Source organism: Poecilia reticulata, linkage group LG5 (genome assembly GCF_000633615.1).
Source record: "Poecilia reticulata strain Guanapo linkage group LG5, Guppy_female_1.0+MT, whole genome shotgun sequence".
Classification (NCBI taxonomy): Eukaryota; Metazoa; Chordata; class Actinopteri; order Cyprinodontiformes; family Poeciliidae; genus Poecilia; species Poecilia reticulata.
The window spans coordinates 6,442,590-6,455,024 of NC_024335.1; the positions used below are offsets into that span (position 1 = coordinate 6,442,590).

The 12,435-nt window shown below is 38.8% G+C and overlaps 1 protein-coding gene and 1 long non-coding RNA gene across 2 annotated transcripts; one reads left to right on the forward strand and one right to left on the reverse strand.

Annotated features, from left to right (window-relative positions):
* The first annotated feature begins 13 nt into the window (after window positions 1-13).
* Window positions 14-3,781, forward strand: LOC103464465 (uncharacterized). The gene is made up of 2 exons (XR_533663.2): window positions 14-236; window positions 3,104-3,781. It is a non-coding gene; the product is annotated as an uncharacterized LOC103464465 (long non-coding RNA).
* A 2,074-nt stretch (window positions 3,782-5,855) lies between these two features.
* Window positions 5,856-8,824, reverse strand: LOC103464464 (parathymosin). The gene is made up of 5 exons (XM_008408587.1): window positions 8,264-8,824; window positions 7,554-7,646; window positions 7,107-7,170; window positions 6,853-6,926; window positions 5,856-6,747 (listed from the first exon to the last, which is right to left on the reverse strand). Exons 1-5 carry the CDS (start codon window positions 8,312-8,314, stop codon window positions 6,676-6,678), a joined length of 354 nt encoding a protein of 117 aa, XP_008406809.1. The 5' UTR covers window positions 8,315-8,824; the 3' UTR covers window positions 5,856-6,675.
* Window positions 8,825-12,435: the final 3,611 nt, after the last annotated feature.

The window sequence follows — 12,435 nt, forward strand, 5'->3', positions numbered from 1 at the left end:
TGCCTTGCAGTTTTGCGGCTCGTCCGAAGAGGGGACCAGACGCGGGATGGGGGTGGACATCTCTCTGCTCAGCTGTCAGTATTTCCTGGCACAGATCCTCGTCTCTGTGGCGATGGGACCTCTGACCTCACTGGTGGGCGGGGCTCAGGGGGTGATGTACTTTGCAAGCCTGATGTCATTCGTGGGCTGCCTGTACTCCTCCCTCTGCGTGGTGTACCAGCTGCCCCCCCCTGAGGGTGAGCCCCCCGAAAGCGAGACCCAGCCGTTACTGGCGCACATTTAGCAAAGCCGCTTCATTCACTTTACCCTCACAAAAAAAAAAACACAGAACGCCACGCGCTCCCATACCGTCGCTCGGTGTGCGAGTGCGTCTACCTCCATAGCGTTGATAGTGACAGACACACTGCACATCCTGCCACACACTGTTTCAGCACAGCTTCACAGATTTTACGCTAATCCGCACTGCTCTACTCAGAGCCAGACAGACAGACAGACAGATAGACAGACATTGGCCACAACTCCAGCAAGCATAAACATGACCAGTGTTCATACAGTGTGTGTGCTCATGCTTTCTTTCCTGAACTTTCTGCAAATGAATGTGACGTTCTCTGTGAATGTGTGTGACTGAGCTGAGCTCCGTTTGTCTGATTCCTTACTGCATCGTTTTGTTGTTGCCTGTATTTTTTTAGTGTTTAGGATCGCGGTGTGAATCACTAAGTGCAAGCTAACCACTGCTTTTTTCCCTCTTTTTTCTTTCCTTTGATCAGTTGCCTAACATCTGCATGAGCTGCTGCAGTGTGGTCTCTCAAAGCTTTTTTTTTTTGTCTGAAGGCCAAATTAATGTCTACCTGCCTGTTTCTCTGAGCTAGAGTACTAATATCACACTTCAGCAGGATTTTCTTCACTTAAAGTGCTGCCAGTGGCTGTTCACACTGTTAAAATTCACATAAATCTAAGAGCTTTTTCAGGACAACAATTTTTTWAAATATTCACCAGAATACTGAGTAAAGTGGTGGCCAAAGGTTTCGTGACTGACTGAAGTTTTTTTATTCTACAAACTTTATTGCTTTGATGTTGTTAGATCCTTTAGTCGGATTTAGTTTACTGGAGTTTCAAAGGGTTATGATGTGATTATATATTTTACATTGGGTTTTGATCCATGCAGCAGTTCCTTATTGCTTTTGCCTTAAAACCGTTAGACTTATGGCAGTGTTTTTAAACCAAAATGAGAATGTTCTCCTTTTCCCCGTTAGAAAAGTTGTGTTTTGCAGATACCCCTTTATGGGTCTTTATCTGAGAATTTCAGTTSAGTATATTGTGCAGAATCTCAGCCTGTCCTTGTTGTATTTGTTTGTCAGTACTCACTGCTTTGCTGTCTGTCTGAAACCCAGSAAGAGTCCAAAACTATGACTTCTCATTCAAGAAACACTTGAACACATGTAGCCTTTTCATTGCTATTCCTGACTGAGCTCTCCAGTGGTGGTAATCCAATACTCTCCTTGCCGCAAGGCAAAAGTCTGAAAGTTGGATGAGAAACTCAAATTTGCCTGCTGTCATTCATTCCTGAACAAGATATGCATTGTTGGCAACTGCCGTCCCTTAAAGCTACAGAATGTAACGTTTACAAAAATATGTGTTTTACGTATTTGTTCAAACTGTCATCATGTCGTGACAGTTTAGTATGAGACAGATAGTCTGTGTAAAGAGAAAGGTCCTCCTCCTAGTACTAGTATTGCCCTCTGCAAAAATTTACCTTTCCCGGTGAAAAATGACCAATCAGAGCGCTGTCAATCATCAATGTGTGAAACAACTTACAGAAAAACTGCTTATCCACCGTCATGCTAACTAGCCTGAACATTGGCGGCCAGTTCTATGCGTAGAAGAAAAAAAAGGGGGCTGTCAAGGATGATTGACAGCGCTAAGACCCTCCTCCTAGCTCTGATTGGTTGTTTCTAATGGAGCGGTGTAGCTGCTCCATTAGAGCAGCAGGGAGAAGGCAAAGGAGCTTGGTTTTTTTTCACGTATCATGTGTTTCAAACCATATTGTTACAACATATTTAACAAATATGTAAAAAACATCTTTTAATATGAAAGTTACGTATTGGGGTTGCAGTTTTTTTTTTTAAGTGCCTTGAGACCACATTTGCTGTGAATCGGTGCTTTCACAGATGGTCGGTTTGGCTTGTCCAGCAGCAATATCTTTTGCAAGCAATYCACTTTTTATCCGAAGCACTTATGACACATGTTTCCTTAAAAATTAACAAAAGATTTCATGTGAAACAATAATCTTCTTTTGAAACAACAATCTTGCTGTTCTGATTCAGATAGAATCACAGTGTTGACTTTAATAACAATTTCTTGAGGAAAGTAAATATTTAGGGCTCCTTGTAACATCCTGGACTCCGTGCAGATTTCCACCACAAACACTGAGGCAGWAAAGCTTGAGTCAGTCTTAAAACCTTTGGCCGCAACTTTACACGTTTCTACGATGGCGTTTTAGGGCCACACTAGGAAAATATGAAAATTTTTTACTACAAATAAAGTCATAATAGAATGCACTTGTATGAGAATAAGGTCATAAAATTACAAGAATAAAGTTGAAATAATATGAGAAGAAAGCCGTAGTATTACGACTTTAAAAAGTCATACTACTATGACTTTATTATTGTATTATTTTGGCTTTATTCTTGTAATATTATGACTTTATCTCAAAATATTATGATTTTTTTTCTTGTACGAGTTTGTTCTTGTTATATTATAACTTCATTCTCGTAGTTTTATGACTTTATTCTAGTTATTTTATTTTTTCTTAGTATGGCCCAAATGCTTGGCTGTATTTTCCCATCSTTTGGGAGGGCTTTGCACTGTGCATTTTAGCAGCAATACGAACATTTCTCTTAGACTGGTCTACAATTAAGACTTTCACACTGAATTTTGAGTCAATTCCAGCTAAGAATGGAGTCATCAGATGACTCGCAGTACTTTAACAGACCCAGAGAACAGTGTTGTGGGTCCTCACTAAGCCACGTTACAGCTCTCTGAGCCGTCAACGTACTCCCGGCCATTCCATTGTAATAATGACAGTGATTCTTGTCATTGTCAGGAAGAGGAGAAGTTGAAACTGGGGTGTGAAACCAAGCAAAACAGAGGAACGGCAAACAGAGAGAAGACTCATGTGGACTGTCGGACGGACGGCGTTAAAAAAAAACAAAACAAAAAAACAACCGTGGGGATTCGCAGAGCCAGCAGCGAGTCCTTCCTTGTCATCGTTAGGGTGCATGCTTAAAATAGTAGGCTTCTGCTCCACCGTGCTCAGCCCATCATTTCTGTACAGAGATAATCCCTCGGTTGTCTGCAGAGGTCTTCATTGGAAGTTCTTCATCCCCGTTAGATCCAGAATAACTCATCTYCATCAGCAAACACATTTAAGTTGTTGATGCATCTGCTGTGCCATGCCAGCTGTTCATGAGGCAGAAACTATGGTAATGTAGAGCCTTTTGTTTTGACGGCTCCKCTGAGCACCTCAACCTTCAGGCGCCTCTGCAGAATGTCAGTAATTGCCTACTATTGAAGCCTCYTGGACTRAGCTGATCCCCGCCACGCTAATGTTTCTTAGGAAACAGGAACTGTCTGGATCTCGCTGTTGCAGCTTGCTTGAGGAAGGAAGAAATACAACACACTTTGTGTTATATGGTACCTCCTTACTGCTCAATGTTGGCATCAATGTAAAAGCTACTTTTATTCAGGGCTCAGTTCAAACTAAAATGATCATTTTTGCCACTTTTGACTCCTGTGGTGGTTATTTTCCTCTGAGTGCAATTTTAATCGATGATTAGAGATGCATCTAACTATGCCGTTGTAGATTAAAAAAAAGGTTTAAAATTTCCATGAGATTAATCTCTTTTCTTGAAAAAACAAGAACATTTCTGAGTTCCACAGGTTGATTTTTTTTTTCTACAGAATTTCTAAGATTAATCTTGCTAGAAATTTTTGAGATTTTTCAAGCAAATTTTTGATATTTCAAACTCACGAGTTTCCTAGTTTTTTTTCTAGAAAATTTCTGAGATTAATCTAAAAATTTCAGTCATTTTTGTAGTGATTTTTTGACGTTTCAAACTCAAATTTCCTTGTCTTTTCTAGAAAATTTCTGAGGTTCATCTCAAAATTTCTGCTTTTTCATGCAAATTTTCCACTTTTCAAGCTCAGAAATGTTCAAGTTCTCTTTGAAAAGATTTCAGAAACTAATCTCAAAATATCTGAGTTTTTTGTAGAAAATGTACTCCTTAATTTCTAACTACCCTCATTATCTGAAACTCTATTTCCAAAACAAAACACTGTGGTGATTAAGGATTATTCCTAATGAAAACCCAGAATAAGATACTAGAATGTTAAATAATACCAATATAAGAGATTTRAATCCAGAATTAGGTCATGACCTACACAGTAGAGGGAGGACTGCTGACTCGACAGTTGTCCAGCACAGTCATTGGGAGGGTATGTCAGAAAAGGTCATTGCTACAGAAGCTGACGGCTCAGACTGCTACATCAGAGTGCATTAGTGGGAAGTTTAGGGGAGGGAAGTCTTGTAAAAAAAAAACCACAAGAGTTTTCAGGAAATTTCACAAGGCCTGGATTCTATATTGTCAGGATATAAACACGTTTATTTCAAATGCATTTAATCAAAGACGGGACATAAAACAATGTTACATTTCAAAGAAACCTTTGTTCTCTGCATACTCCCTCTAGTCAAAAGCTAATTTGAAGCCCTCTCTCCTGGTGAAGCTTATTAGAAGTAAGTTTAAAACTAATCATACAAAGAACCACGTTTAAACAGTAGAATAAGACTTTAGTTCAGTAAAACAGTAAAATAAGACTTCAATAAAGAATAGTGTCCAGAGCAGTGGACATGTTTCCATGTTCACATAGTTCGTTTGAGATATTCTTTCACTTAAGGTGTGCTCTAAAGTGAGCTAACTGTTTTGATTACTGGGGGAAAACTATTCAAAGTCTGAGATTTTTAAAAGGMGAAATCATTTGACTAATCACCTCTAAGACAAAGTTGACATTAAAGACTAAAGCTCATCAAACTTAAAAGGCTTTTGATCTAAAACTTACACTTGTTTGTAATAGGTTTACGTCACAGATTTAAAACTAATTAGCTAGTTTGCTCCTTGACAGTTATGCAATGTTTTAGAAAGATGGSATCAAAAACAACTCCCAGATATTTAAAGTAATCTCCTTTTGGATTTCTATAAGGATTACCATCACAAAGAATTTTGGTCCAATTCAAGGACAAAAACTCAAGGTGGAACTTAACATCTCACTTTTCAAAAGTCCCAAATTTCTGAATTTAAAATTACTTTATTAAACCAATTAAAATTTTCCATGAAACAGGTTTTTATAAGACCAAAATAGGATTTTTTTTTTACTATTATTTTACTGTTTAATGATGGTACAATTCAAAGGCAGCCAAGAAAACGTAAGTGTCCCTTCTCCAACACACCTGAATCCAATAAGTGGTTCATTTACAGGCTTCTGTCGATAAAAGGATTCAGATGTGTTGAAGCAGGGATAAATCGATGAGAATCGTGGATACGTGTTCTGACTGGAAGCTGAAGKTCTAAAGTACACCACCAGGGGGAGCCATAGCTTAACAGGAAGCTATTGATTGCCTGCTTTCTGTTCCATTACCAAGTGAGGGAAATGATCCCTGCCGCTTCCTGTCTCTAGCCAGCCATTTTCCATGTTAAAGAAAAAAAAAAGTGGGTCAAATGACATCACCAGTTACAGAAAAAAAAAAAAAATCAATTTCAGAAAACTGATCGGTTAGCATAGAAATAGGACAGACACACAAGTAAAAAGACAAATTTATTTCTTAATCAGAATATACAAAGCAGTGGCTGAAGTAACCAAATGCCATTCTGGTTATGAAAAAGGCGGTCTACACAGAAGTGGGCTACTCAACCATAACATAAAACTCGTTGAAAATGCAAGAAAAAAAAAAAAAAAAGTATAAATGGTACAAACTTGCGTGGAATGCATACAGAACAAATGACCAAAGCCTTAAGATTTAAGAGGGGTTAATTAACATTGCAAACTCCTGCCTCCACAGGAAAGAAAATGGTTACACAATCAGCGGAGGTGTAAGAGACAGCCCCTTTTACTCATTTGCACCATCTGTTATGTTAACAGGGCAGGCAGGAATTAAGTAGCAGCTTAACACAAAAATTGACACCTCGACTAATAATGCCAACAACTGTCTATTATCCCCTGCTTAAAACTTATCTTTGGTCCTTTTAAGTGTATCTGAGAGGTCAACATGAGCCTTGAGGGTGAGCAGCTGCCTGTATGTATGAATCACCTGGTCAACACTTGCATAGAGATTGTGCTTCTAACAGACTGATGTGAAACGTCAGGAAATGAAAAAACTGATCTTATGGCGTGGCCCGACTTGGAACAAGTAGAAAAAAAAGCTCATTTTCAAGACCAATAAATAACATTTCATAAAAAAGAAGTATGCAGGGCCACTACATCTCAAAGACTCCAGTGCAATGTGAAAATATGGGAGCAACCAAAAGGAAAATCTCTATCGAAAACATAGAAAGCACAAGCTCTATGAAGCAATGTTGACCAGACTGGTAGGACAGTGCCGCAAACAAGTAGCAGGGTAAAGACTTAGGCCTCCACGTCTGCTTCTTTTGAGTCGCCATTCTCCTCTGTCTTCTGCTTTTTTGTCTCAGCTTTGTCCTGAAAGGAGGGGAAAACAACAACAACAGGTTTAGGAGATAAGCAAAGCTGCACAAATCACCATATTACTCAAAGCAATTACAATTCAGCCTCATGTCAACTCACCTCCTCCTCTTCAGCTGCACGCTTCACCGGCTGTGCATCGGTTTCCTCAGCAGGGGGCGCCGCCTCCGCATCTTCTGCAAAGACAGGGGTGTCACATCATAAATTACACCCTTTACGACCTATATCCAGGTATGCGCTTGCTCGGGGTGAACACCTAATTGGAATTCATGCATCGAGGGCAAAAGAGATCAGAGGAAACAGGTAAGCATTTCAAATCTGATTCATTTTTTTTTTTTTTTTAAAGTGCAACATACCAGCTCCATTCTTCTGCTCCTCCTCTGTAGTTTCTTCCTTTTTGTCACTGTGCTCAGCACCATTCTGCCAAAAAAATAATAAAATAAAACAATTTTAACTCGTTTAAAAGGGAATTAAAACAGATCCCAACCTAGCAAATGTAATCTCCTTTGGGCGTCACTTAAAAAAAAACAAAACAAGGGGAAGTGAGTGGACGTCTTGTTACCTCCCCAGAGGATTAACTACCAAGCTGTGATAAAAACCACAGGCTAGAGAGGCCAACGGAGACTTCTAAAAAAAAAAAAGGGGCTGCTAGCTGTAACATCTGTGCCATTTCACAACCCAAACAAAGCCTGGAGCGGAGGGAGCAGCTGAGCAGGAGGGGGAGCCGGGCGAGCAGCGACACCTGCACGACGAGGGGCGCTAAGACAAAAGGCCATGCGGCGGGGTTTGTGTCTCAGACTCACGGTGCCATTGGCAGGTGCGTCCCCGCTCTCGGTCGACTTCTCCTCCTCCTCCGCTGCTGCTGCTGCTGCTGCTTCTTTCTTCTCTTTCAGCTCCTACAAAATAAGAGCACCGAGTCAGCGCTCACTCACGTAAAGTACGCTCGTTCAAACACAATCTTCTTTCTCGTTCAAACACAATCTTCTTTCGACAACCACAACTAGAAAATAAGATTAAAATAATAATAATAATAATAAAACAAAACAGTTTGAAGCACACAAATGGCGCACGGTGGATAAGTGTTTAGAAAAGAAAGCGTTTCGGTGCCCATGCCGCGCAATGTGAACGCGCTTCGGCTTCCCGCCCACAGCAGCTCCGCTTCACCAGCTGCACCGTTTCAGCCGCTTTGTCTCCTCGAAGCGGACCACATTTGCGCATTTTTTTACATTTAAATCTTAAACACACAACAGGTTTTCATAACAGAACATCGACAAGAAATGACCTCCATCAAACATCGACGTCGAAAAAATGTATTTTTAAGGCAGTAATTTAGGAAATGCACATTTCGTTAAGTAGTTCGAGTTAAATCAAGTAATTTTAGCACTCACGTTTTATACAACCTGTCTAGTCTGATTCAGTAAAACTGTTACGAGCTTAAAAAAAGTTAGCTAAATCTTTTTTTTTTTTTTTTATACACGACACTTCGAAGAGATTGAAACTGAATAAGACGCACCTTGGCTGTAACCTCTGTGGTGGCGGTTGTATCAACAGCTGTATCGGCCATGGCTATTTTTTGTGATTTATTTTATATAAATATAATCCTGTTGAGAAAGATTTTTTTTTTCCTCGATCTTGTTGCCGTCGAGTGCTTAGCCCCAAAGACACTGAGAGAGAAATGATGTCTTCCCTTCTCCGCTTTTCTCTCGGGCTCGTTGAAAATCCACTCTCGTTGGACGCCACAGCTCGATCTGCCACCTGATTGGTTGAAGTCGACCACTGCGGCCAGCGATTGGCTGAGAATCATGTCGATCACAACTATGAAGTCCGCCTTCCGAATATCATGTCACTGATTGGCCAATTCTTTTTAAAGCGCTGTTGTATATTCTTTAACTAAACATATAAAAATGATTAGTGTTTTCCAGTTTAAATGCGAACAATAGACTGGAGTCAACAGTTATTAAAGTTATAACACTCAAATGATCTTTTACCTGTTTGTTTCAAGTGAATAGATTGTTACAAGTATCCCTACCACATGGCCAGAGGCAACATCTTTTGTCTAAGCGGTCTGTTCTGCAGAAATAAGGTGTCAAATTACACACAAAATAGCAGGCGGCCACTCCTCCTTTCCATATTTAACTCTTCAAATGTGCACCAGATTAAGTGTGCTTATACTCTTTGCAAGACCTGATTATTKCTCCTGCCAAAGTAATTAGCACAATTTATATATCTTTACTACGCTGCAAATTAATGGGCAACACAATTTCTGCACAACCTGGGGGATAAACATCCGTTTCTAAAAAAAAAAAAGTGTTACACTATTTAGCATCCCCTTAGTCCATTAACTTGGACAATAATTTGCTGTTATCTGTATTTAGAAACTGTTAAAGCATGTTGCTGCATAAATGCCACTTGGATAATAATGAATATCAGTAAAATTTCTTTTAAATAAAATACAAGCTGAAATAATTAATGATAATTTGTGAGTTTACTAGGGACAGTCTTTACTTCATCTTTCAATGTGTAGTTTTCCACTGATTTGCAAGCAGGCATAGAGCAAGTATCTTTATTTGGCAAGAAGATTTTGCACTAAGGACTATTGCATAGTAATTCAGCCACAAATTTAAACACGCTGTAAGAATTTCATGTGGTAAATCAACACAAACGTGAAGGTTTGATCCACCAAGAGTATCACACAGCTGCAAAACTACCAAGAAGTGGGGATCCATTTTAAATGACAGGCTAGGTGATTATTGATTTCCTTTTGAGAAGCTTCAAAGATCTACTGCTCAGGTAGGGAAATCTGTTGACATGACACCTATTGGCTGTCCACTCCATAAAACAAGAGAGCCAKTGTTGAAAGAAGCCACAATAAGCTCTGTTTAAGGGATGTAAAGAACTTGGCAAAGATGTGGGAGAATATGTTGTTGTCAGAACAAGCAAACCTTTAGGCTTTCACACAAAAATCCTTTGTTTGACAACAAATACTGGCTCTGTGAACACACAGTCYCCACTGTTAAACATGGCGTTGGCAGCATCATGTAGTGGGAATGCTTTTCTCTAATAAGGCAACAAGGTGAGTGGAGATAAATAAAATTGTATATACAAAAACAAAACTGGTTTTAAAATACTTGAGACTGGAGAGTTTATTTTTAATATTTTTTTTTTTTTTGAAAATGACAGACCTAAATATCCAGCCACAGTTTGTAGACCATCATCCAATCTGACTGAGCTCAAACTATTTTACAAAAATGAATTGGCAAATCTTTCAGTGAGCCAAGCTACTAAAGATCTACCTTAAAACACGTCCACCTATGAGTGTTTCCACAAAATTTTATTTCAGATTGAACCGAAAACACATGCAATCTACACTTAACAGAATTTATTGGTTAAAAAAAAATGGGTGAAATCCAAAGATCATCTTTCTCTCACTTAACAGTGATGCTCTACTTTGTGTTAGTTTGTTATTTAATGAAAAATAAACTGAAGTTTGTGATTGTAACTTGAGAAAAGAAGAGCTGCATCTGATGATGCTGATGCACCAGACAGACAGCGTTTTTCAGTTCCCTTTGTCATCTTCAGCAAAATTATTTCACCTTGAACATTTGCCACTCCTGTTATGTTCCACTTAACCGCCTGTCATTTTCGACTAAGTAACTTTTATCACTCAGTCATCATTGCAACAATTTATTCTCCACCCATTCTGGTTCTTTGTCTAAAACATTTAGAGAACTCCACCTATGACACAGTTTAACTTTTTGTTTTAAGCGATCCTAAAAATGTCCCGGACATGCCTGAGCACATTCAAGCTGGCTACGTTGATACCATTTTCCATTTTTTTTGGCTCTCCACTTTTAAAGCTTCGAGGAATCAAATGCTCTCTGTTTCAGCTTYAATCTCGTTGTGTTGGAAATGTTAAGGTCTTACAGACTCCGAAGAAGCCTCCAGGCCTTGTGTTGTCATTCACCCCACATTCAGCTGGAATATAATTACGAGGAGTGTAATTACCCGTAGAGATCAAAGGGTTGGGTTCAGAGCAAAAGCTGGTTTTTCAACAATTTATCATCTTCTTYATGTTGGCATTTCATGTTGAATATGTTCCTCTGGTTGTTGAACCGTGGTGACACAATTAATATATTTTAACTCAAATATATTGTTGCTCTCTATGTGTAACGACACCTCTTTAAAAATCAAAGCATGACAAATATTCTCCAAAACATTTCCACTCTAACATGACTAACATCCATTTATAGTTCAACTGAAAAACCAACTTATTATAGGGTAAAGTAAGAAATAAAAACCTGCAATGATCTGGTTGTAAAAATGTGCACATATTAAAAGTTTTACTCTCCTTAGGTTACCATCAGTTATAGAAAATCTAAAGAACCTGAAGTTCAGCTGTGTTAACAGGATCTTGCTGACATTTGCATAATTTAGCTGAAGCCATGGTTGGTGATGTGGCTGCATGAAGTGCAAAAATAATCTCATTGTACAAAAGTATCAGGCAGGAGAAGACTAAAAATAATTTTAGGCAATCACGTATTGACACGCACCAATGAACAATGAAAACTACTTGGGAAAAATACAAGAGCACAGCTACAACACTGGGTGTTTTTCTAACGTTATTGAACATACAAGACGGAAAGTAGCACTGAAGAAGCTATATGATATTTTTGTACTAGTAGTGGTTGTGTGTGGCAGTAATCTGCTGCCAAATTCTCTGTGTTTCTGGATGTAGAAAGGTGGGAAGAAAGAAGCTTTTTCTTTGAAGAAAAATAAACATCCTAAGATCTCCCAGAACCTGAAAGGTTCTGGGAGATCCTTTAAGGTTCTCCCAGAACCTTAAAGGATTAGAGCATAAAACTATTTAGTTTTAATTAAAGTTTTAAATCTCTAAATAGATTCAACCGGACATTTTGAGCCATAGTTAACAGAAAAAAACAGAACTTTTCACTTTCAGAATGAACCCTTTGTTCACATTGAAACATGGAGGTAGCAGCATCATGCTCTGGGGATAATTTCATCAGACAAAAATAGTCAAGAAACAGGAAATTATTAACAGGTCAGCCAGACCTTCAGATATTTGAGGGATTTTGTTTTTCAGCTTCAAAGTGAGCCACAAAGGAATGACTTTGGTAGAAAGAAAGAAAAGTAACATTTTGGAAACAGAGAGTTGAAATCTGAAAGTAAATCTCCGAGGTCACCTGAAAAGGAACGTGGATCACAGACATTCACAAACGGATATATTTGGAAAATCTCTTCAAGGTAGACTGAGCAAATGTTGCCTATTTTTAAAATTGTTATATTTTTTTCCCCTGGAGAGAAATTTGTTTGGCTTTCGGTTGACTTGTCACATTTAATAAATGTCACATTTAATACGAAAAAAGACAGAGATGAATTTATCATCTCACCCTCAAAAACCTGTCCACCTGAAATGACAAATAAAAATGTTCATGAGCCACAACATGCGCAAGTATCACTTGCTCCAGAAAGTCGAAATGCCACAGAAATCCTCAGTGTTAGAATCACAAGAACAGCAGTCCCTGCTGGAAACCCGTTGGTGGAACAGTGCAGCAGACTTAGCAGAGAGCATTACTCACTTTCTCTGCAAATGGAAAGTAGGAGCAATCAAAGAGAAGGAGGTTGTTTGTGAGATCATTTCCTGTCTATTTTTTATGCTTCATTTGA

Excerpts from the sequence above, each read along its gene's own strand:
- LOC103464464 (XM_008408587.1), bottom strand. The coding sequence starts at position 8,314 with ATGGCCGATACAGCTGTTGATACAACCGCCACCACAGAGGTTACAGCC. Across the intron at positions 7,171-7,553 it reads ACGCACCTGCCAATGGCACC|AATGGTGCTGAGCACAGTGA; the intron begins GTGAGTCTGAGA and ends TTTTTTTGGCAG. Across the intron at positions 6,927-7,106 it reads GGAGCAGAAGAATGGAGCTG|AAGATGCGGAGGCGGCGCCC; the intron begins GTATGTTGCACT and ends CTGTCTTTGCAG.